Below are 25,076 nucleotides of genomic sequence, written 5' to 3' on the forward strand. Positions count from 1 at the left end.
CTACAGGATTAAGATCTGGAGACTTGCTAGGCCACTCCATGACCTTAATGTGCTTCTTCTTGAGCCATTCCTTTGTTGCCTTGGCGGTATGTTTCGGGTCACTGTCATGCTGGAAGACCAATCCATGACCCATCTTCAGTGTTCTGGCTGAGGTTCTCGTCCAAGAGTTTACAGTACATGGCCCCGTCCATTTGCCCCTCAATGTGGTAAAGTCATCCTGTCCCCTTAGCAGAAAAACAGCCCCAAAGCATGATGTTTCCACCTCCGTGCTTGACTGTAGAGATGGTGTTCTTGGGGCGAGTGTCAGCATTTCTCTTCCTCCAAACGCGACGAGTCAGAGTTGATACCAAAGAGCTCAATTTTGGTCTCATCGGACCACAGCACATTCTCCCAAGCCTTCTCTGAATCATTTAGATGTTCATTGGCAAACTTCAGACAGGCCTGTACATGTGACTTCTTGAGCAAAGGGACTTTGCAGGCACTGCAGGATTTCAATTCATTGCGGCGTAGTGTCTTACCAATGTTTTGCTTGGTGATTGTGGTCCCAACTGCCTTGAGATGATTAACAAGCTCCTCCCGTGTAGTTCTGGGCTGATCCCTCACCTTTCTCATGATCATCCTTACCCCATGAGGCAAGATCTTGCACGGAGCTCCAGACCAAGGCCAATTGATGGTTGTTTTGCATTTCTTCCATTTCCGAATAATCGCACCAGCAGTTGTCTCCTTCTCACCAAGCTTCTTGCTGATGGTCTTGTAGCCCATTCCAGCCTTGTGGCAGGTCTACAATCTTGTCCCTGATGTCCACTGACAGCTCTTTGGTTTTGCCCATGGTAGTGGAGAGGTTGGAATGGAAGATACAGATTCTATGGACAGGAGTCTTTTATACACACAGCGAGCTGAAATTAGGAGTATCTTCTTAAAATGACAGGACTAATCGGTGTTCCACATGTGCACATAATCAATCTGTGGGAGCCAAAATTCCTGCTGGTTGGTAGGGGGAATACTTATTTGACTTACTAATATGTAAATCTTTTTTTAACATTTGTATGCTGCTTTTATCTGGATTTTTTTGTTTGATATTCTGTGTCTATCAGTTAAAATAGACCTACCATAAAAACGATAAACCCTTCTTTTTTTTTTTTAAGTGGGCAAATTTACAAAATCAGCAGGGGATCAAATAATTATTTTCCCCACTGTATACTAGTATCAGAAAATCAACAGGCTTTGAGGCTATTTAAAATATCTAAAATGTGGGGAATAAAATGCAAATAAATGTACCATTAACCCTCTGGTGCTGTTCAGACATTTTTTATTGATTTTATTTATTTATTTATTTCACGTTACTGGAATGGTACAAAACTTGGTAAAGGGTTTGGGACTTGCTATATGATCACAAAAAAAAAAATCACGAACATTCAAAAAAGTTAGATGGTCCTGAAAAAAACAATCAGACTTGTATTATTCGTGGTCAAAAATGACCACATTGGAAATTAATAGGAAGTGAATTTGGAATGGAAGTGTTAGGTATTGCGCTTAAACAAAATCATACTGAAAGCTAATTTTTCTTCAAAATTGCAAAACGACTTGTTTAGATTTAAGGCTTTTATTTTCATACAGTTTCAGAGTAAAACATAGTTTGGAAAATGTATATTTTATATATATATATATATATATATATATATATATATATATATATATATATATATATATATATATATATATATATATATATATATATATATTTTTTTTTTTTTTTTTTGCACATTTTCATAATAAACTTAAACTTCTATAACTTTTATATAACCTTTTTTTCATGTCAACAATAATCTGCTAAGTGTCTTTATAAAAGACCACAGTTAAGTCTGTCTGTCTGTGTGTGTGTGTGTGTGTGTGTGTGTGTGTGTGTGTGAGAGAGAGACACAATCGAACTAAAATATAGTTTTAAAAAAATTGACAGCCACACAAGCAGCACCAGAGGATTAAATGAATACTAAATAAACAAATAAATAATATATAACTCCTCATAAAGGCAAAATGCACCTGACAATCAGTGCCAGGGCATAAACATTGGTGGTTCATAAAAAAGGACAATTCTGACATTGATGCCGACTAATCGATTGATAGACTGATTAATGGTCAGATTGCCTTAGTGTGTATTAAATTAGTATTTAGTATTAATTATCATCAATAACATGTAAATCTACTCTAAACTGTGGTAAACTGGCTTACTAGTCACAAGCTCACACTCTTAGCCCAACTTTGTGAGCGTATGTGGTTACCGCAGTTATTTCTTTTATGTCAGGCACTTTCAGATAAATGCCTTCCCATTGCAATTTATCTTATTGAGCGTGGGAATTCATATCAAATAAATCTGAAGATTTGTTTCTGCTGAACGCAGACATTTGCGGAACCCATATTTCTTCCTCTATCTTCTTATCTGCCCCCAGCCCACGCCTCTGTCTCTCTGCTAGAAAGCCTGCTGAATCTTATTATTGGTCGGTATGAGGGCACAAATAGTCCTTTTTTCCATACTGATGGAGCTGGATTGCACCGTGAAAAGGGTGAGCTCGGTGCTTGGCCCCGTCCCATATCACCGGTTTAAGTAATCCGATTTTAGCTGTTTAAACTGGGCAGGAGAGAACTGACACAATGACACTCAGATGACCCGTTGCTAAACTGAGGCAGTGTAAACAAACACTGACATCTAATGTGAGACGATACACACCTGGAGGGAGCGTCTGAAACACTCAGTTCATCAAATGACCTCTGACCTGATATGGCACAGCTATTTTCACTGCATCCAAACCAGATACAACAGAGCGACTCTTTATTTTGTTGGTTGTTTGGTTTCTATCTCTGCATTTACAGCCCAAAACTGAGAGCTCACAAAACTCCACTCCTCATGTATAATAAACCTCAAACACGGATGATCCAGGTGAGATTGATTGTGGAAGTTGAGAAAAATTACATGGAGTTAATATTGTTAAATCCAGTACTAACTAAGGATTATTTATACGCTATAATAGTATTTGTTAATATTTTTAATTAGCTTTTATTTTTATATTATTAGCTTTGAAGTTTTGGTAAGTTTGTGCAAATTAGCTTTTGTCTGTTTAGTTTATTTAATTATTTTATTTTCATTTCAGTTAGTTGCCAATATAAATTTTCTTTTAACATTTCATGTTATTTCAGTTATTGAAAACAATTTTTAATGGTTTGTTTTTTTAGTTAACTGTAACAACACTACAAAACAGAAAACTAAATGAAATTTAAACTATAAAGTCTTCAATAAAGTCTAGAAAGAAAGAAATACATACAACAAAATAAGCTGAAACAAGAAAAACTAAAACTACTATCAGCTTGCGCCAGCACAAACCTTCATTTGCCGTAAAAAAAACTACTGTCAGGATTTACTAAAGACACGCAGTGGGAAATTAGCACTGAAAAGGCATGGACACGGTTATTTTTGTGACTGGCCTTATTGAATTTGTAGGAGTTTCCCTTTTGATCTGTAAATTTATGGGAGGAGAGTATTCAAATGAATCACGCAACGCGATTTACTAAGATTTGCGCTCGTCAATTCACTGGTATATGCGGCATTATTTAACGCCCAAAAAAAGCATGTCTTAAGCAGGCGGTAATTTACGCTGGTCATTATGGAAATGAGATGTTGCATCTGTGTTCTTTAATGTGCACCTTGTCAGTAAATCACACGCAGAATTTTCCCCTCCCATTGGCGCTTTTATGGAATTACACTCTAACGCTAATTTTAACGCAAAAAATTACATTAAGACACATATTATGACAAATCCATCAAATTTCACAAGAAAAATCATAAAAATAATGATGTCCTTGATACTTCTACACACGTAATGAAAATGATGACACATGACACAAGGCTCCGCCTACAAGTAGTGACATCATCTAATATACCAATAGTTTTGCTGATGGAGACAGTGATGTTATTTTGATTATTTGGGCTGAAACTAAATCTGGGGTTTACTTTATAATTATTTTTGAAATTTACCAGCAATTTCAGAGTGAAAAATTGTTTACAAAACAACAAGAAGTAACAAACTGAATTAAAATGTGAAATGTTTAAGTAGAAAGACTGAAGTGGTATTTTCTTGTAAAACACTCCAATAATCTTTCAAAATCATTTCTTCAATATCATCAAGATTTCACAATACGATTTTTCTGTATTACACAGCATTTTTGCTGTCTGTTTGTTTCTGGTTAGGACACTGTGTTACGGTCATTATGACCTGGACAGCATGTTAAAATATCATCTTCCGAAAGGTTTAAGTTTAGCAGAGCGTTTAAGTTGATTGCTTCAGTCCCATCATCCTTGCATGGCTGTATAAATAGCGATGGTCACCAAATGACTCACAATTTCAGACGTGAAGTGTGTGTGTTGGAGGGCGAGCGAGTGGCTGGGTGTGAGAGCAGATGTTGAAGTCATTGGACAAAGGCCCACACTGTGCTACAGCAGGCCTGTGTGTCAGCGGGTCAGAGTCGGATGCTGTGAACAGTCAGCTGACCTTCCGCATGATGGACATTAGGTAGAGGTCTCACACTTAGGGTGGAGCTCAAGGACGTGACCAACATAAAGATGGCAAACACATGCTTGCTTGTCTGCTCCACACACACACACACATGCAGAAGTATCACTTTAAGAAAGGCTGAACAAGAGAGACGTGTGCTGGTGAGAGAGGTTTGGTTCATTTCCCACGCACTGGATTAAGCAGAACTGGGCAGATTGTGTCTCTTCCGAAATCCAGCTGGGCTTGTTTATTTGTATGTGTGTGTGAGCATGCTCACAGACAAACAGGAGCCAGTGACAAGAGCCTCTCTAGAGAACCAACTTCCTCTGTCACAAGACACACACGGCCTCTGCTTTAAAAGGAACCTGCTTTAGAGAAGGAAGAACATTTTAAGAAGGATCCAAAAATATTTAACGATTATTCGTAGCCAAGTATGTGACTCTGAGACATATTCAATTGATGATCTATGAATTAATGGTGTTTGCTAAGACAAGCATAGTCTCACATCGCCAGACCTTTGACTTGCATTTGCGTCTGGTCCTTATTGCTAAAGCAGAAAGAGACTGCCTGAGTGACGGAAAATTTAAATTTAGTTTAGAAATGTATCTGGAACAGAGGTTTGAATTTTACAGACTTCAGGTCGAAGAAGAATTTATTATTATTATTATTATTATTATTATTAAAATGAAAATTAAAAAGTGATTGATAATTTAAAAAAAAATTAATAGAATTTAATAATAAAAATGATAAATAATTAAATAATAAATCATAATAAATAACAAAAATTAATTTATTGTTATTAAATAGCAATAATACTAATAATAATAATTTAATGTTAGTAACAATAATAAATTAAATATTATAAATATTCAATGTTAATATTTTAAAATAAGTTAAATATAAATTAAATTAATAAATACAAAAATAATAAAACTATAAAAAAGAAAAGAATAAATAAATTATTTTTGTTTTATTTTATTAAAATTAATTCACATTTATATTTAACTAATTTTAACTTATTAATAATGAATAATAATAATAATAATAATACATTAAATTATTTTATTATTATTACTATTATATTTTATCATCATTAATAATAATAACAAATTAAATATAAATTAACATTAAACAACAAAAGATAATATCAATCATTTATATTTAACTTATTGTTATTAAGATGAATAAAATATAATGTATTATTATTAATAACATTAAATAATAATAATAATAATAATAATGTATATACACAATAATTTTTTAATTACTGCTTTTGATTGAAATTTATGGTGCCTCTACCTTATTTGATTGAAATAATCATTTGAAGTTTAACAAATTGATTCAAAAGAACATTTTACATAATACTTATGAACAATTAGAAATCTTAAAAAAAAAATAGCCACACATGACAGCAGTGTAGCATATCAAGAGAGAAGCTTACGTCTTTATGAAACCCAATATTTAGCAATTGCCAAAGCCATAATGACAGCACAAATTGCACCCCAGTTTTACAGTACCTCATAGTAGCAACTTTATATTGGGCATCCATAATGAAGGGTTTGCAATCATGTAATTCTAAATAGATATGTTTGTCATTGACTTGTTTATGGACTACAAAAACAAACACACACATACATTCAATAGTGTGCAGGGAGCAGTTGATGAGAAAACTGCTGTATTTAATCTGGCGTGTAGTGCGACAGTGCAAACACCCCGACACAGGCCTCGTCCAAACACAACACCCAGACTAAAACATTCGAGGCGTCCATAAACACACCAGAATGACGATGTCATTCCAGTGACTGGCTGAAACAAGACTAACCAGTCAAGGAGGAAGAGACACATCTGCAGGCCTTCAGGGGAATTTTCACTCTTAGCCAGACCAGGCCATTTCCCTACACAATACAAATCAATGTGGGGTCCCTGCATCTTCATTTCAGCCTTTTGTCTTAGTCAGACTGGGGTTTTTTCCTGGTCATGTTGCTGTTTTAATAAAATGATGGGAAGAACAGAGGAGGATGAGATCAGGAAATGACACAAGCTGGACTAAAACTTTCATCACCCATATAAGCACCACAGCTTTGTGTGTCAGAGTTTGTGTGCTAACGGCTACAGCAAGTAATTTCATTTCAAAATACATCAACCAATTTTTTTTTTTAAATAACTTAATATAATTGATCAAAAGTGACAGTAAAGACATTTATAATGTTACAAAAGATTTCTATTTCAAATAAATGCTGTTCTTATGAACGTTCTATTCACACAACTGTTTCCAACACTGATAGCAAGAGATTTTGACTTGAAAAAGACTGAAAAAGTCTGAAGAGTAATGGCTGCTGAAAAATATTATTTTATTAATATCAAAATAGAATATTAAATATAGAAAAAAAAAGTAGAAAACAGTCATTTTAAATTGAAATGTAAAATAAAATAAACCCAAACTTTTGAAGAGTAGTGTATGAAAAAGATACTACAGTGGATACAAAGTCTCAGTCAGACTTCAGTCAGATGCATCAATTTCCAGAATTAGCTTTTACAAACAATTTAAAAACATAAGAGTGAGAGATATCTGGTTTTCTCAAGGCCTGTGTAAATACTTCTTATACAGTTATCCGTATTAAACATCTTTTTTTTATTGGTCATTTTGATGTGCAATTCAAACAGCAGTCAAGTGTAGATGTGTGTTTTTAATAGAACAGCAAAGATATGGTTATGGATATGACATGAGCAGATTTTATGAGACACAGTAGGCAGTAGACAAGCTAATTCCCCTCCAAACCCACGATCGCTATTATTTGTATTCAACTATTCATATATAGACACAAACATCATGCCGCGGCCAAGAGAAGGCTAATCTTTCCCCAGCTGTACACATCTTCTGTTACAGCATGCTAAGAATACTATTTATAATCAATTGAAGCTGATGTAATTCTTCCACCAAAAAAAAGAGCTTTTGAAGCTGGTGGGAGAAGAAGTTGGCTTTGACATCAAGTGATTTGTTTAGCAATTACTTTTGACATTCTTGCCTTTGCTACGAGAGAAAATTGCAAAGGAAAAAAAGTGCTATCATTCATCTGTCATGGAAGCACTGGGAGTGAGGGAAATTAAGCTCCGCTGTTTAAGATTGCCGTTTTAAAGAGTGCACAAAGATAAAAGCACCGAAAGAGTCTCAAACAATACTGCTATTGATCGGGGCCGTGTTGCGTCGTTTGGGCTAGCGGCGTGGATTCCTTAAATGTTGGCCACTTGAGAGGTCTCTCATCGGGTTTATCCAAATGCTAATCGATCCCAAAGCTGGCTTAGCTTTTTTTTTTCTTCCTCTTCTTCTTTTTCAAAGACTCCCACACACAGCAGCTGACGGGAAAGAGTATAATTCTCCCACTATTTTCCCCTGAATGTGCCACTTGACTTTGCTTACAGCCACCCTTGTGTGGACAGTTTGAGGACGCTCAATGAGGCTCAAACACGCCGATGCCACCCCGCCCTCCATAAGACGCGTAATGCCAACACACATTTATTTTCTGAGCTCCATGAAGAGAATCAATGTGCCAACCATGAAAAGAACAACAGTTGCCATCACCAGTCATGAAGTTTTGTATGATAGGTGAATGGTGGCAACCGTGAGATGCTAGAAGAGGCAGGACTGACTTTGGTAGATGTTCACTCCAAGCGGTTTCATTCCGGTCCCAATTAGTTCAACATTTTTGTCACAAATCACAAATACATGAAGACTGAGATGATCTAAGAAGTGCAAGAACCCAGAGAAACCTCCAAACTGGCAGCCAAACTCTGAGAAATGAGTAAACCCATCTGTAAACAAAAGCATCTTGCCCAGAAGCGTAAAAAACTCTAATGAACTTTCATGGGATTTTTTTCCCCATTGATGAAAGCTGAGTGCTACAAAAGAGAATCAGTGGATAACAATTATACTGGAAAACAATAGATATTTATAGATCTAAGTCTAATGATGTTGGTGCCAGTTGGTTACTGGCAGGTAAAGCTTTGAGAGGAACCTTGCCCAAAATAGATTGACTAGACAGAGTAACCTGACCAAAGTGATGGTATGCTTAAAACTAGAAACCCAAGAGACGTTTAAGATCTAGAACAGATCCTTATGATTAATCATAATTTGATCAAAGAGTAAAATCATCTTTCCAAATATATACTTTGTCTTTTCTGTGTGTATCCTCTGCACATGGTCCTTGGAAATGACTGCAGTAACTGGAGGGTCCACTAGGTGGACACACTCCAACCTCTTCCAACAGCTGAGCCGCAAGAAGACGACAATGTAAAACATCAATAAAATTAACTGACAAAGGAGGAAATAATGTATCTGCCCTACAAAGGCAGAAGTCCTTAACTCATTAGAGTGTGGAACTGAGTTTTGATGACTTTAAAGTGTTTTATTTGTCCAGCCAAATTAATTAGGACACTGGAAATCTGGTAATTAGATGTTTTAGTAATGAAAATTATCTACATAAAAAAATCTTGAGCTTAAACTTGATATTTACCCCTATTTTGAAGTTAATGTACTCTGCCTTTGTATTGTCTGAAAAAGTGTGAAGTCATGCCAAGGCAAAAGGCAGCAACTTCCACATTATCAATATTTGGTTACCATTTACAAAATCTGTTATCAGCAACCTGCATTATAAAAAAATAACCTGCATTATAAAAAGGAAAAAAAAACGTAAAAGATTATTTAGGATTACATATTAGCCCCTTTTACACATACAGACTTTACTGGAAAATTACCGGTAAATTGCCGTAAAGAGATCATGTGTGAACAGGCCCTTTTTAAAAGTACCGGTAAATTCATTCCGGCAACTCCCGAAACAATGGGAGGCGCAGCCATTTAGAGGTCATTTCCATTTATTGATGTCACAATTTACTGGTAATTTGAAACCAATGTGTGAATGGTGCTTTACTGGAAAAAGATGGAATGCCGTTACCTGTGTGAACAGCGCAATTTTGAATTTACCGGTAAATTCGTTCCAGTAATTTTATGGCAATTTACTGGCATTTCTGTGTGAAAGGGGCTATAGCTGCTAAGTTATCTAGTCTTTGGTTGTTTACAGTGCTTTTTTATATGGAGCAGTTTGGTACATTGCGATCTTTCTAATTTGTTTGTCTAATGAAGTGCGCTTCAGTGACAGATGTATGAAAGAACACAAGTTACACCGTAATTTTAAACGCGATAGACTTTAATGGACAGTAAAACAAAGGCGGAATACCGTATAACTCCAGGCTGGTATAGTAACTACATATTGACACATGGTTAAACAAAGACAGCATTTGAGGGTTTCAAAACAAAGTCAAAGAGCGGTAACTGGTGTTATACTGTGTTCTACCTTGGTTTCTCATGGGCTTTTGGAAGTGATTGCTAAGACAACCCATTATTTTTCTCGAAAAAACAATGAAATTGACTCAAGATACTTATCCACATAATAAAGGAGGTCTTGAATGTCCCAAAAATATCAATAACTCATTTTCGATTACCTGAACTTGAGTAAACTAAAGTTGGAAAGAGTAAGTTACTCCAGGTTTTACTCAAACAGGACAGATTTAATTGGACTAACAAACTGGGTTATCTGAGTTTCAGCTGCTTTAGAAAGTGCATATCACAAAAAGCAGCAAGGAACCATTTAGAGCACACTACTCTTGCTTAACGTAAAAATCAGTCTGAACTGATTAAGATCATGCGGTCTTTAGTCTTTGTAAGTAGGCCATCATCTTTCTGCAAAACCCTTTATAGTGCCTCTACCTTAGTTAGAGTTGCATCACACATGAATTTCAGTCTTAGCCTCAACAGTGACAGATTATTGGGTACATCCTTTCAGTTTCACACTAACGTTCTCTCTTCAGATTTGCTGACACAACACCTTAGGGTTCCAGGTGACAATTTCAGTTCCCTGGAAACTGAGTGATTAATGGATAAATAATTAGCCTTGACGCATGTGAGCCAGCATGATGGCCTTTCTTTTATTCAGAGTTACGGCCATAAAAGCGGACCTCACGCCACAAACCCACAATGCATCGCAGAAATGATCCAAAGAGCGACTTTAAATCCCTCTGTGCAGCCCACAACCTCTTCCCCAGTTTCAAACTCATCTCATCCATCTGGAGGTCACTTTGTGCACCCAATAAATGCACTCCCTATCTTAGATTGGGCTTCTCTCCTTTGGGGAATAGATGGGGCTTTCAACAGCCTAATCATTTATAAGGCCTCTGGGCAAATAATGGCTGCACTTTTTAAATTACTAAGTTTACCTCTTCCACCAAAGAGTTCTTGAAGGATCAGGTTCACGGACAATAGCTTCCCTCCAAAGGCAGAGGAGAAAACACATCGAGATGTTAGAGACAAGACCGGTACGTGACAAAAATACAAATCCACAAAAAAGTGAGAAGTCCCAACTCAAAGGCAAAGAGGTTCAAAAGAGCAGAATAAAGGAAGCCGTGTGCTTTTCAGAAGAATTATTTAAAGGCTTATTAGGCTTTTCGCATAAAGGAAATCACATAAATGTGCTTCAGAAGGCGCTTTTATCTCCCGACGTAATTGCGACTGAAATTACAATAATTGTACCAATTAAAGTAATCCTGAATGAACAGTATGTCATCTTAATGTTTCAGTACTTGGGAGAAGAGTCTGTCTAATTAGCTCCAATAGCCTCGCATGCATTCATTTCGAGTGTCATTAGTTAGAAAGTTTCGCTAAAAATCACTTAAAAATCCTGGATTTGAAGCCCAGCACTGAGAGCCAATTGTTCCCTCAATGAATAGGCCGAGCATTGTGACAGGAAGCATTGAGAGCGGGACGAGCCTTTCGGAAAGCGGAAGGGCTTCCGTGTTCTTTTTCTTTCACCGGTGAATGTCACACTGAGTTGGCCTGCCAAGAAGATGCCGAGAGGTGCGGGAGGTGTGGACGCAAGGTGAAGGGGCGTGTCCTCCTTCCTGCGCGTTCACATTGAACCCCTCCAGCGATTGGACGTTTTGGAGCGCGCCACGCCAACTCTCCTGGTGGGTTAATTAACAAGGGCCGCTCTCGGAGTAGGGGAGGAGGGGACATATGTTAGCGGGCCAGAGCCGGCTGATAAGGGGAGGGCGGGCTGGGCATGGTACCCGGCCCACTCAGGTTCTGTCATACCATCCTGGCACAAGCCGGACACCAGATGTCAGAGCAGAACCGGCTCGGCGGGCCACACCTCGTAACAAGCACAAAACCGGAGCAAAGTGCCATAAATAAACTCCCGGTGGACCTGACTCTGCTCAAAAAGTCCACTACAGATCATGGCCATCAGCCACCACAACATCTCTCTCGCTCACTCGCTTTCCATTCAGACTTCCGCCTGTTTGCCTTTTATGGTAAAACGGCCCATATACGTCTCACTATAACTAAGACATTCTCGGTCTGAAATAAAGGCCGTGAAGACCAAAAACAACCGTGACTCATGGGTCTTTCGGAAGAGAGACCATTAAGTCCAGACTGAGTGGCCAAAAAAAGATTTTACAGTGAAACAGAGAATGACTCGAGTCGAATTCAGGCAGAAAGAGACGTTTTTCTTTCAATTTGTCAAGGTATGTTGGGCTTTTTGGTGAGTGGACTAAGTGTAATTCGTAGTTTTAGTCAAAATACAGGAACATGGATGTCTTTGTGTTTCGCCTGCTCAGTCGGATTACTGTAGCCTGTCTTAATGTTAATCATAAAACAAGCTGATGTTATTAACAGATTATTCACATTCTGGTGCAGATTAAAGGGCCGGATCACGCAAGACCTGGAGAGTTGTTTCCATACCTCAGAGTTGTTACATACTACAGTTCAAAAGCACATTCGTTTTTCAAAATAGGTATCATCAAGAGTCATGAGATTTTAATGATGGCATTGACTACTGAAAAGTTAGTAATGTGATTTATTTGAGACTATAGTTGTCATAATACTAAGACTAAGATTACTAAAATTACTATAGATTTATTACTATGACCAAGAGTTCCTCTCACAAAAATTCCCCCAAATATGACATTTGGTTTCACTGGAAGATGTGAAGGAGCATAATCATGCTTTCATTTCTCTCACCTGAAAAATGCAATATGCAATACATATATAATATTGCACAATTTGGCAGTTTTGTTTGCACATTTGTTTTTATACTTTTTTTTTTTTCCTTTGTCTGATATCTAAAGCACTTTGAGTTACTTTAAATCTATACAACATGCAATATATAAATTGCACAAAACAACTACTACTACATTGTTCATTTAACCTGATAGTCTTAAAGAAGCCCTGCATATATTTTTTGGTTTAAGGTCATGTCCACCAGGCACAGTTTCTAAGTGGGCGTTTACACAAGACATATTCACATATTCATACATATGTCTCAGGACGAAGTTTAGAAATTGTAACAATTTTTATTTAAAAAAACAAAACAAAACAAAAAAAGGGTTAAAATGCATTGCTCATCATGTAAGATTCTGTATAAATAGTGGGACGTGACAAAGCAATCAATAATTAAAAAAAAAAAAAAAAAAAAGTACAAAATAATTCATGAATTATAATAATAATGGGTCATGAATTGAGAAATTTAATTTCCCTTGATTTCCTGATATATAAGAGGTCACTGTACTACAAAAATATCCTGAAAGTTTCATAACTCAAAACTTCCTTGTTAGTCCAAAAACAGCTCTTACTGAAACCAAGCTGCCAAAATGAGTCATTTCATACTGGATTATTTATGTTTTTAACCAAAATGACCCATATTTTAATCAGTGTAAATCACAGCAGCATCCATCTATTATTTTAATATCAAAAACTGTTACCCAATCATAGCAGTTGGCGTCCTTAAACAGGATCGAAAAAGCCTATTTTTAAAATAAATTATGATGTTTTTAAATGTAAAAATCTTAAAAACACTATAAGTAGGCCTTAGAAAACATTACAAAATTAAAAGGAAAATGCAGTTCATGACCCCTTTAATATTTTTAACAGAGCTTTAAAGGAATTTTCAGATGCAACTTCTCTGACAGGGTTTCTTGTGCTAAAAAACTTGTTAGTACACTAAACATTCTCAAAGGAAGGAAGGAATATAGATAACTAGTCAAACTCGATAATCAACTAGCTTACTAGTGGTCTATACTGACCAATTCTTAGTTACGACAACACAAAGAGTTTTTGGTGTGTCTTGCATTGTGGTGTGGGTTTTAAGTGTTATGTTGTGCAAACTGTATGAACAAAATGTGTCACAAACAAACACACACACACACACACACCAGAAAACACACAAAGGCACTGTGAGAGCTCAGCCTCATAGTGACCTACCATGGAGCAACGTTACAAAGAGGGGATTTCGCCACTTCTCTCTTCTAGGAATGTGTGTGTGTTTGTATTGAGAGAAAGGCAGAAGGATGTAGAAAACCAAGCTAAACCAGGCAACACACCCACATAGACACAGTATGTCCATTTCTCAAGCAAACTGTATCAGTCCATTGGTCTTCACACACTATCACAAGAGCGAGAACACAAGCCTAGGCCTTGTGACTCGATTGAAAACGACAGCTGACCTATGAAACTCACTCGTCTGCCACTACGGCGCTTCCTGATTGGCTCTTACATCAGTGTGGACCACATACTGACCCGTCCAAATCATTCTGGTCAAGAGACTAACAGGCCTAAAACCCATTCAAAATGAACCAACATATAGATTTATGGCTAATCATTGAGAAACGGCTGCTAAAATGGACGCAAGTGGACAAACACAGGGCTGCGTCTATGCCGTCCGCTGTGACTCACCCTCATTTCTATAAAAAGCGAGCAAATGCATCGCCACGTGACCTCGAGAGTGCAACAGAAGGAAGAAAAAAGCACCAGTAGACTTGACAGTTTCTTATATGAGCAACATCTGTGACAGATAACAGAACAACATGACAGGCCTCTATTTTAACATCCACAGTGAAAGATTCACTGCCGCCCACCTGCAACGAAATGCAGCGCTGGTGTGGACACGAGGAAGTGAAGGGTATTTCGGGGTATGAAAGAGGAGAAAAACGGGTGAGACGAAGCGCTAAAGGGCATCATGGGGGCTGGGAAAGAAAGAGCGATGGGGAGAGAGAGCAGATGCTGACACTGAGATGCTCTGACACTTCTACAGCCCCAGGAGTCACAGCATGTTAGTGCAGTGTGACAGAGCAACCTTTAAAGGCCAAACACTGAGCATCAGCAAACCTAACGGCCTCAACATCTCCCCTTACAGCAGCCACACACACACACACTCGTCAAACCCTCTAGAGAGGATGCAGCAGATGTAACTGTGATGGTGTGTTGCATGTTTGACGACAACAAGTAAATAAGACAATTATTAAAGAGTGACAGTCTGTTAGTCAGGCAGCGACTGAGCAGCATTCTTTTTGCTTTGCTGTTCATATTTGAAAATCCTGCTGTAAGGGGATGAAAGGAAAGATCAAAGCTTGAAATACTTCATGGTACATCATACCCAATGAGACATCCTGATTTATAGGAATTGTGCTGCAGACCAAACATGAAATAGAAGGAATAGAGATTTCCTACTGCCACCTGCAGGTTGCAGGCATTATTACATTGAAAGCACAACCAACTAGAACAAACTTAATAAATTGTATTTTAGGAAAATACATTTTTGTGCCATATGCATCAACAGAAAACAAGACACAAGGACTAAAATAATAATAACAATAATAATAATTTTAGAATTAAAGAACCAAAATAAATCATGGAATTAATTAAAGAAATAGAAGTAAAATAAATAGATCTAACTAAATCAAATCAATCAATAACACTAAAACAAGAAATAAAATTAATAATAGATAAATAACTAAATAAAAAATAAGATAATTAACGAACTGAAATAATAGAAATTAAGATCTACATAAATACATTAAACAATAAAATGAACAAAAACAGATAAAGATGTAAAAGAAATAACTAAATAACAGAATTAAGTAAATAAATAAACAATATTAATAAATAATAAAAGAAATAACCATAAAAGAAATAATAAAATTAAAAATAGATATAAAGCTAAATAAAAAATAAAATAAAATTAATACAAGTAGTAACTAACTGAAATAATAGAAATTAATATCTAAATAAATACACAAAACAAGAAAATGAACAAAATAAATAAATAACAAAAAATAATAGTAAGAGAAATAACTAAATAAAAGAAATCAAGTAAATAAATAAATAAAGTAGTAATAAAATTAATAACCATAAAATCAATAATAGATAAACTAAATAAAAATGAAGTGAAAATAAATAAGAGAAATAACTAACTAAAATAATAGAAATTAAGATCTAAATAAATAAACTAAACAAGAAAATGAGCAAAAGTCATAGATAAATGACAAAAAACTAAATAAGACAAATAACTAAATAATAGAATTAAGTAAATAAATAAATACAAAAAGAACTAAATAAATAAATATTCATTTAAATTCCCTCAAATTCCCAATTATGAAATTTGTATGTTTTGATATTTAACGTTTGATGTGAGGTACAGAGGATGTGTAAGCTGACCTCTCATAGATGGTCTTCAGTGTGATCTGGTCTGAGACTCCATCAGTTTCCTCCAGGAAGAGAATGATCCAGGATGTGCGGTACGGCCACTCCTCCGTCAGGTTGATCCAGGACGCTAGTCGGTCCCAGTTAAAAATTATCTGATTTGCTCGAAGTAGGCGACCTACCAAAAGACACTTCATTACTGTTATATATTTGTAAACTCACTGCTCATGTCTTTAACACGCCACAATCAATAATGAATGTATGGAAGTATAATTGGGTCACACTGACCTGTGACTGACACTATGTTGAGCAGCCTCCTCATCGTCTGAGGGCTGATGTCACTGAACCAGTCTTCGGTGACCAGCAGCTTGGTCAGGTCAAAGGACATCTGGCGCGTGACAGAGCGCTGCATCTGTCTCCTGCGGTACGTGTCCTACACACCAATATACAGACAACTCAATGTCAGGAGGCCTGTAGAGTCTGTGTGATAACTCTAGGCCACTTGTGCACGTTTTGCATTTACATTTATATCCTCTTTTACCACAATAGCATTGTGTTTCAACAAGACCTAATCATTTTCTTCAAAGTTCGGTCTCTCTCTTTCGCTAACAGACACACACACACACACACACACACACACACACACACGTAGTCTTAAGATGCAACCTTCCAATCATTGTGCAGTATAAATCATAAACACCAAACAGTGGCCGCAGAAAGTATTTCGACATTTAAGCTACATATACAAATTACATAACAAATACAGTTGTAGAGAAAAGTATGTGATTTATAGACGTTTTACATACTTTTTTCAGCAACTGTGACAAAATGAAATCTACAAACAAATGATAAACTTTTACTTTTTATTACTTTTAACCTATGGTCCCAACATAATTTTTAGTGGATACATAAAGCATTCAATTTGACCAAAACAACAATAATTTAACCAATGAAAATGAAAGCTTATGCATTATTAAAACCATGAATATAAAATATATTATACAAAAATAAACTAAAATATAATACAGCTAAAATACAATAAAAATAATATACATGAAATAATGATAATGACTATAACAAAGCAACTGTATTAAATTATTATATATTATAATAAATATAAAAAATTAAAATATTTTAGTTTAACAGAAATAAAATATAATAAAAATAATATGTATTAAGAAAAGATCATTTGACCACAGCAATAAATATGCATTAACTATGAATACAAGTAAAATACAATAAAAACATAAAATATAATAACATTGATCAAATATTATATAATATTACTACTACTACTACTATTATATAAAATAAAAATATATTGTATAAAATTAAATAATATATAAATAAACATTATGAATAATAATGATTACAATTATAAATAATAATTTAATTTATTTTCATCTTTCTTTGAGCTACATATTTCTCACTTGAGAGTGCGTGTTGGAAAATGCTGGAAACAATCAGCACTCTGAAACTGACAAACTTAATAAAAACTTTCACTGATGTTTGAGAATGAACCAGTATAATGGCAGTTGCAGTGGATTGTGTCTGGAGCTGCTGATTCAATGTTGTGTCTGGGCAATTAGTTGTGCTGACTGTTTGACTTGTCCTGAGAGGTCTGGCTGACTGATATGTCTGCTCTTCTCTTAAAGCGTCAGCTGGTTCAATACGAGCACAATGCAGAGCCGATCACAAGCACTGGAGGGTCAGAGCTTTAAGCCCACTTTGAAGTTTTTAATTCTGAACTTGTGACTTGACTGCTAATTGGAACACATGGCCATCAATAAGGTGGCCCCTTTTTGATCCAGGATGATGGAGGGGAGACTTATGTAAAAATATGCGTGATGAAATTAGTCTCAAATGTATCAATCCTAGGCTCCACTATATCGAAGATCCTCTTTGTGCATCAAGAAAGACCCCAGCAGAACCTCAGTTTGACCTCGCAGCTTAATGGGACATAATCACATTAACCAAGAAGGACACAACACTTTCAGAGCCGCCCTACTATTTCTCTTCTTTAATGACTGAGTCTTCCACAAGCAGCTCACGAAACCTGCTTAACAACTTTCCACAACAAAACGTGCAGATCAGGGGTACGGTGAGCCGGATGCTCAGCCAAGAAACAGCAGAGGCAAAACAAGAGGAGCGTGCCCCTGAAATAAAGAGGGGCCAAATAAAGGAGGCAGATAAATCAGCCAAGCAAACAAACAGCCCTCGCAGGGCGAGCAGAGGAGCCACTTAGCCTCCTGCCTCCGTGCCGCCGTGCCAGTGCTTTGTCACTGAGACCCACTGCTGCTGCACCCCGTCATTAGGCAATGGCATCTCAGCGGGAAGAGTAAACAGACATTAAATCAATTACAGACGCTCCTCGGCGACATCCAGGGTCTCTGACAATACCCCCCCTCCAAAACACACACACACACACACACACAAAAACACACAAGACGTGGTCCTAACTGTCCTTTCTAACTGTGAACAAATGAATCATACAGGCGTAAAAGAGCTTGTTAAAGAGATTAAGCATGGTTAAAGCTTTATAAATGAGTTATTAATGAGTTACTAATGAGGTAATAGCAGCCATATGGCCTTCGTTGAGCTGGCCATCTCAAATCGTGTTGATGGGAAGTGGTGGGAGTGTTGGAGGCTAAGTCTTACCCGGCGGTTCAGCGCTGTTTTGCTGCCCTGCCTGCCCTGCTCGCCGAGACTGTTCTGAGACAACTTCCTGTCCATGTCCTCTTGCCATACTACAGATGGAGAGAGTCAGACGTTCAGAGGAGGTATCGGAGCGGAAAAGCTGTGCTGTTAGACTATAATAAACGCACTACACCACAGATGATGCAGATGACAAATCATAACAAATATCTGCCACATAAATCAAAGAAATCAGATTAACAGAACGCAGACATCTTGTTATACATAAAAACACATTAAAGAACAGTAAGATGTTCAGCTGTTTAAAAATGTCTTCTTTTTTTCCACAAAAGAATGACATGAACAAGTCATACAGGCTTGGAACAACATGAAGGTGAAGAAATGATTACTGAAAGGTTTTTGAGAGCCTTCAAATGCATTTTTGTATAGCTAGTAGAAAAGAGGAATATGCTTGACAAAAAGTTCTATGGAGGAGGGACAAAAATAAATAAAATAAAATAAAAAACAATTTTATATATATATATATATATTAAATAAAATAAAAATAAAATAAAATTTAATTAAAGTAAATTTAAATAAAATTATATTAAATTAAAATAAAGTAATATAAAATAATAAGTGAAATATAAAATTAAATAAAATTTAACTAAATTAAAATAACAATAACATTAAAAATAAAACAAAATATTATATAGAAATCTTAAATTAAAATAAAATAATAAAAAAATAAAATAAAATAAAGCAACACACCATAAATATCCAGCAACACAAAAAAGAATTTAGAGGATAGCACCCAAAAATATGACGTTTTCTCACCCTCAAGTCATTTGAAACTTACTTTCTTCTGCTTAACCAAAATCAGAGTCAATGGGGACTTTCACTATCATAGTTATAAACAATGACATGAGGGTAGATGATGATAACATTTTAAACTTTGGGTGAAAACTCTTTAATCTTTACGCTGAGTCCCAATTTTCATCCCAGCTGTCCTGTTCTAAGAAGTACATCCCCTCCACTACAGCAGCATGTGTACGTACTTTTTACAGATTTCGTAAAAGTATGTATATTTGGAATTCTGAATTCTGCCCATACTGACCATCAGAGTTCAGCTGATCCGCATTGGCTGGTGTGGAAATGCAGAGCCTTTTGACAGTGCTGAGGCCACGGCTGTTGAGGAACACGGGCAGGTGGATGATGTTTCGCATGTAGTCGTGGCCGTTGATGTTGGAGTCACGTAGCACACTGTTGAGATTCTGGTTTATGGCCTTGATGATGATATGAGGGTCGCTGGCAAAGATTGAGATGAAGGGACCTTTAGAGAAGAGCACCCGAACCTGCAAACAGAAGAGAGAAAAATGTTTCCTCTTTATTAATATGGGAAAATCTGGTCTAAGTTAGAGCCAAGCGGTTCGAGCACATCGGTTGATATTAGTTAATGCATTAAAAAAAAAAACCGGTACAGTATTTACGGTAGGTCTGTTTTGATAGCATATCATAACCAAGTGGCCTATTTTTCTCCTCTTTCACTCTCACACCACTTCAAAATGAATTAAGATATTTAGTTATAATTCTATTAGACCATCTATGTGTGTAGCTATATGTCGTGGATCATGTGTATGTTTACACACACCCAGACATGTACTCATTTAAACGTGATGGGACTTTCCAGACTAATGAAGAACACCGTAATATGTATAAGTGTCACAGGATACTGATTTGTAGACCGTTTAAAAGTTTAGAATGGCAGCGCATCATTTAGCAATCACTGTGAAATATCTGCTGACGCTGCGTTTCTCCACGCCAACTAAATTGTGGCACAAAAAAATGCCATCTGCATTCATATCCGTCATTTTTCTTATAGAACATCAGCTTTAGCAACTGGAACAATATTAAACTTGAAGGAAAAATCCAATTTGGTAATTCCTATCAAAATCCGAGACAAAAAGACCAGAATTTATAAGAGATGTGGCTAATTGTGCCACAAAGGAATCTTTGAGGGTTTTTGCAGGCTCTCTGGTAAATGGCAGATTTCATTAGCAGTGAACAGGCTGCCAACACAAGAGGATTATACCCAAATAATGACATTTAGCTGAAGGAAATTCCATTAGTCCAGCTGGGAGAGAGGAATCTGAACTTCTGGAGCTAAACAAGCCTGAACTCTAAGCGCTGCTGCACATCCATAAGATGTTTGAAAGGTGAATGGGCTTGTTCTTCCCACAGAGTGGACATGAGGCACCTTGTTTGGTCATTTAGTCAAGAGCAGGAAGTGAGTGTGCTCAGACAGAATGAGGCTTTTATGTTTACAGTGGAGATGGATGGCTTGTGCCATCAAAAGCTTCTTGGCATTGGTTGAATACACCGTTAAATGCGATCCTAGCAGTAAAAAAAGATTTGTATACTATTATTTGGGAGATGTTTGATGTAGGGCTGTGCATGGTAGTGTAAACACACACGCACCGTATCAAGCATCTGTAGCACTTTGTCTTGTTCACAGGAATCCAGGCCATCGATGATGACAGCCAGTCGGGTCTGATTCTGAGTGAAGCCGTCGATGGTTTTAGCCATTTTAGCCATGAGCTCCACTTCACACTTCAAAACCTGAGAGAAAAAGGACACAGATCAGCTATACGAAGCAACTTGCTATAAAAAAAAAACTGAAGATTTAGACATCTTTAATTTTCACAAAATAAAGCAAAAATCTGAAGGATGCCATCTCGGAAGAGACCTGAAATAAAATCTGAACGATCTGGTTCAAGATCTGGGTTCTTTGGCAATCCAAAGACTGCAAATTGTGTTTAAATCTGATAAAAAATTTTCTGTCCATTCCATTCAATAAAATAAAATAAAATAAACCACTTAGAGCTGCATGATTTTGGATAAATTGAGAATCACAATTTCTTTTCCACAATTATCCCATTATTCTGAACTAAGCAAAATAACATGCAATTTACTAGAGGCTGTGACAAAATATTAATTGCCTCCTATTCAAAATTGTTTAATTAGTTTGAGTGAATTATTTAAAAAAATGTATTTAGTTACCACTTGTTGTACACTTGAACCCATCTTTCATACACTAGTACGCTAAAGTGGTAGCTAACTACATCTTTTAAATACAAAGATAGTATGTTAAAAGTGCAACATTTTTAGCATATTAAGTACAAAATTAGTGCGCGAAAATAGAGCACTTTAAGTACATTATGGAAGTGTACTTGTTTTTCACCTGGGTTACCATGCATCTCTTCAAGACTTGCCAAGTTAGACCACAGAGTTAGTCACTTTGCATAAGAAAATACCTGCTAAATGAAAATAAATGTAATAGTGATGACTATAACTAAGCACATTACATTTTATATTAGCATCATTGGCTCACCTTCATGAATCCCTCACTCTTGAGCTTATGCATGCTGTTGGCAGCGTTAAGGAGCCTCCTCCTCTGAGAGTGCAGCACAGAGTCCGCCACCTGCCACCAGGTCCGACAGTTCAGCAGCACGGCCAGACCCACCACACTGGCCATGGCGATCAGAACCGCGTTCACCGTCAGGTTCTCTACGTCCACCTTGAAGATGGCCAGCAGAGTCATGCCTGTGATCAGACAGCCCGACGTCAACACAAAGAGCACGAAGGAGGGGACGCAACATGTCTTCTTCCACTTTTTCCTGTAAAAGACATGTCAAACAACACAGGTTGAAGTTAAATACTAACAAAACAATCTAAAATGTGACTGGATGAGCCATCTGATATATACAACTGTGATGGCCTGTGAAATGATAGCATTGTTAAAAGTTTTATAAATGTTATCTATAATTATTAATAAATTAATTATTGACCATTTTTGATGTTTAATATAGAGCTATGTAGAGCACAAATTTTGACAGAATGGGATTTTACCATGAGTCTGTACACAAAAGAAAGAAAGAAAATATTTATGAAAAGGTGTTTTTAAAGTGTTTAAAGAGAGTGTTGTTTTTCTCAACTAAAATAATATTAAAATATTTTTCACTAATTGACAAAGCTGAAATAAAAAAAATAATAAATAAACAATAAAATTTGAATATTAGATGGAAAAAAATAAACAAATTAGAAATGTTGCCTTGGAAGCCAACTCAAATTTTATTTTATATAAACATATTTATATACATATTTAAATATAAAAATATATTACATATTTTATTATAAAAAAAATTAAAATGACTAGAAATATAGCACTAAAAGCCAAATATTAATAAAAGCTAAAAGCTAAATATTAATACATATTTTAAAAGTATATAAATGTAAAACTCTGCTTTACATTATGCCTAACAGGACTTTTTACCATGGTAAAAATCACTGTAAATGAGAGCCTTGGGTCTTATTGTGGTATAAAAATTGAGAAAGGCAAGAATTAATCAAACACATAATAATAAAAACAATTCAAAGCACTAAAATGTTTTTTTTTTCTTTTCTTTTCTATTATCAAGGTTCATACTGAATATTCTACAAACACACCTTGAGTTTCATCATTCTTGAAGACCCTAAAAAGTCTGGTGGCCAAGAAGCCGAACTCTCTCTCACAGGCATCGGACAGAGTGGCTATCATTTCAGCCATGGACGTCTCCCCTCCCACACTCGACAGACGGTTATAGTCCGTGAACAGAAACCTGGACAGATGGAGAACAAAAAAAGACTGACTGAAAATGAGCATCACACATGCGTGTTTCAACAGAATGTGCAGGTAATCTAATGTCGTGAAGAGAATGTTCACAGCATTTATCCTGCCTCCAAAGCATTAGGCGAAGTATATTACATCTTTATACAGTTTACATCTTTATCTTAAGTTCTTTCGACTTTGCATAAGAATAAAATCCCATTAAACATCAGTGTAAAGTAGTTGGATGTGTTTGGTGAAGGGTGCAGTATTCTGAGGGCTCTACCTGACAGGCAGGGCTTTGGTGGTCTGCTCTGGAAGCTCGGGGGGATTGACGAACATGAGTTTGAGAAGAAGCTCCAAGTAGCCGATGTGACGGGCCAGTCTGGTGCTGAGGACCCAGGCCCAACTCCAACTCTCCCCTCCTTTTCTCCCACCAAAGTACACCAACACTGCACACACCATTCAAAAACACAGGAGACTGAGATGGCGCATGGTCACTTTCTGATATGAACTGAACCAGGAAATTGTGAGATTGTACAACAAGATAAATGTAGAACAGGCAATGCATGAGATTGTGAAGTGCAATGCTGCACTCTGGTGGACACATTTATACGTACAGTTCAGTGCCTCTTGGTATCCAGGAATAAATCCATATAGGGAAAAATGTAGTAAGAATCAAAAATAAAATCCTGAACTAGTTGAATGTTAATATTAATCTCAAACATTTTAGTGTCCATTTTAAATGTAAATATAATTACAATAGTTATGAGATAAATGATAAGCAAGGGTATAAAATAAATATACATAAAATATTTAATCTGTAAAGATAGTTACAAAAAGATATAAGTACTCAGGTCAAAAGATCAAACACTCTCAGTCAAATCCCTGACTTTATTTTTTATTTCTTCTTCTTATTATTATTATTATTAATTATTATAACAATAATATAAATTATTTCTGTTATCATTTTCATTATATAATAATAATAATTATTATTATTATTATTATTATTATTAATGTTGAGTACATTATTTATATATATATTAGTAATATTAATGTTGTTGTCATCTATGACTACATAATTATGTATTATTATTACTGTTTGTATATAGCATTCTTTGCATGTACTGCTTACTGTATTTGTGATTTGTAATTACTTTGTATTTATTGTTTTGTGATTTGTGTTTCTACTCTAATATTCACAGATTTGTACTTGTAGTTTACATGTTATTTATTTATTTATTTATTGTGTCTTAATGTTTTTAAGAGTTATTTTTATTTTTTATTTACGTAGGACAGTAATAGACAGGAAGCAAAGTGGGAGAGAGGGGGGAATGGGATCGGGATTGAGCCGGGACTTAAACTCGGGACACCCCAAGCGCAACGGTGGCGATGTGGATTGCCGTCTTTAATTCAAGGTTTACTATAAAGTTTAAGTTGCCATTGGCAAGTGAACTATACTTCTTTTTTTACACTTGAAATGAGAGGCCTGTATTCTCACCAAAGAAGATGTACAATAAGGTGAGAAGGCTGAGGGCCACAGCGATGGCCAGTTTAGTGTCGACGGCAAAGCCGAGGACCAGAGCCACAGATCCACAGAGCAGCAGAGTCAAAACCACCACCAACCACGAGAACTGAAACAACGGCTCCACCTGCTGCCCGGCGAACGTCTTCATCTCATCTGAAACAGTGACAACACCATCAGATCTCATTCAGATCCAATAAG

The 25,076-nt window shown here is 36.2% G+C and overlaps 1 protein-coding gene across 1 annotated transcript in view; it reads right to left on the reverse strand.

Moving 5' to 3' along the window:
• kidins220a (kinase D-interacting substrate 220a) overlaps nucleotides 1-25,076 on the reverse strand; it is a 58,064-nt gene that overhangs the window by 19,134 nt on the left and 13,854 nt on the right. The window contains exons 14-22 of the mRNA XM_058748726.1: nucleotides 24,852-25,031; nucleotides 23,634-23,799; nucleotides 23,205-23,360; nucleotides 22,094-22,379; nucleotides 21,181-21,321; nucleotides 19,820-20,057; nucleotides 18,727-18,815; nucleotides 16,357-16,501; nucleotides 16,084-16,246 (exon numbers count right to left, since the gene is read on the reverse strand). Coding sequence (XP_058604709.1) covers nucleotides 16,084-16,246; nucleotides 16,357-16,501; nucleotides 18,727-18,815; nucleotides 19,820-20,057; nucleotides 21,181-21,321; nucleotides 22,094-22,379; nucleotides 23,205-23,360; nucleotides 23,634-23,799; nucleotides 24,852-25,031 — 1,564 coding nt within the window. The remainder of the gene's footprint in view (nucleotides 1-16,083; nucleotides 16,247-16,356; nucleotides 16,502-18,726; nucleotides 18,816-19,819; nucleotides 20,058-21,180; nucleotides 21,322-22,093; nucleotides 22,380-23,204; nucleotides 23,361-23,633; nucleotides 23,800-24,851; nucleotides 25,032-25,076) is intronic.

Source organism: Onychostoma macrolepis, chromosome 17 (genome assembly GCF_012432095.1).
Source record: "Onychostoma macrolepis isolate SWU-2019 chromosome 17, ASM1243209v1, whole genome shotgun sequence".
NCBI classification, from domain to species: domain Eukaryota; kingdom Metazoa; phylum Chordata; class Actinopteri; order Cypriniformes; family Cyprinidae; genus Onychostoma; species Onychostoma macrolepis.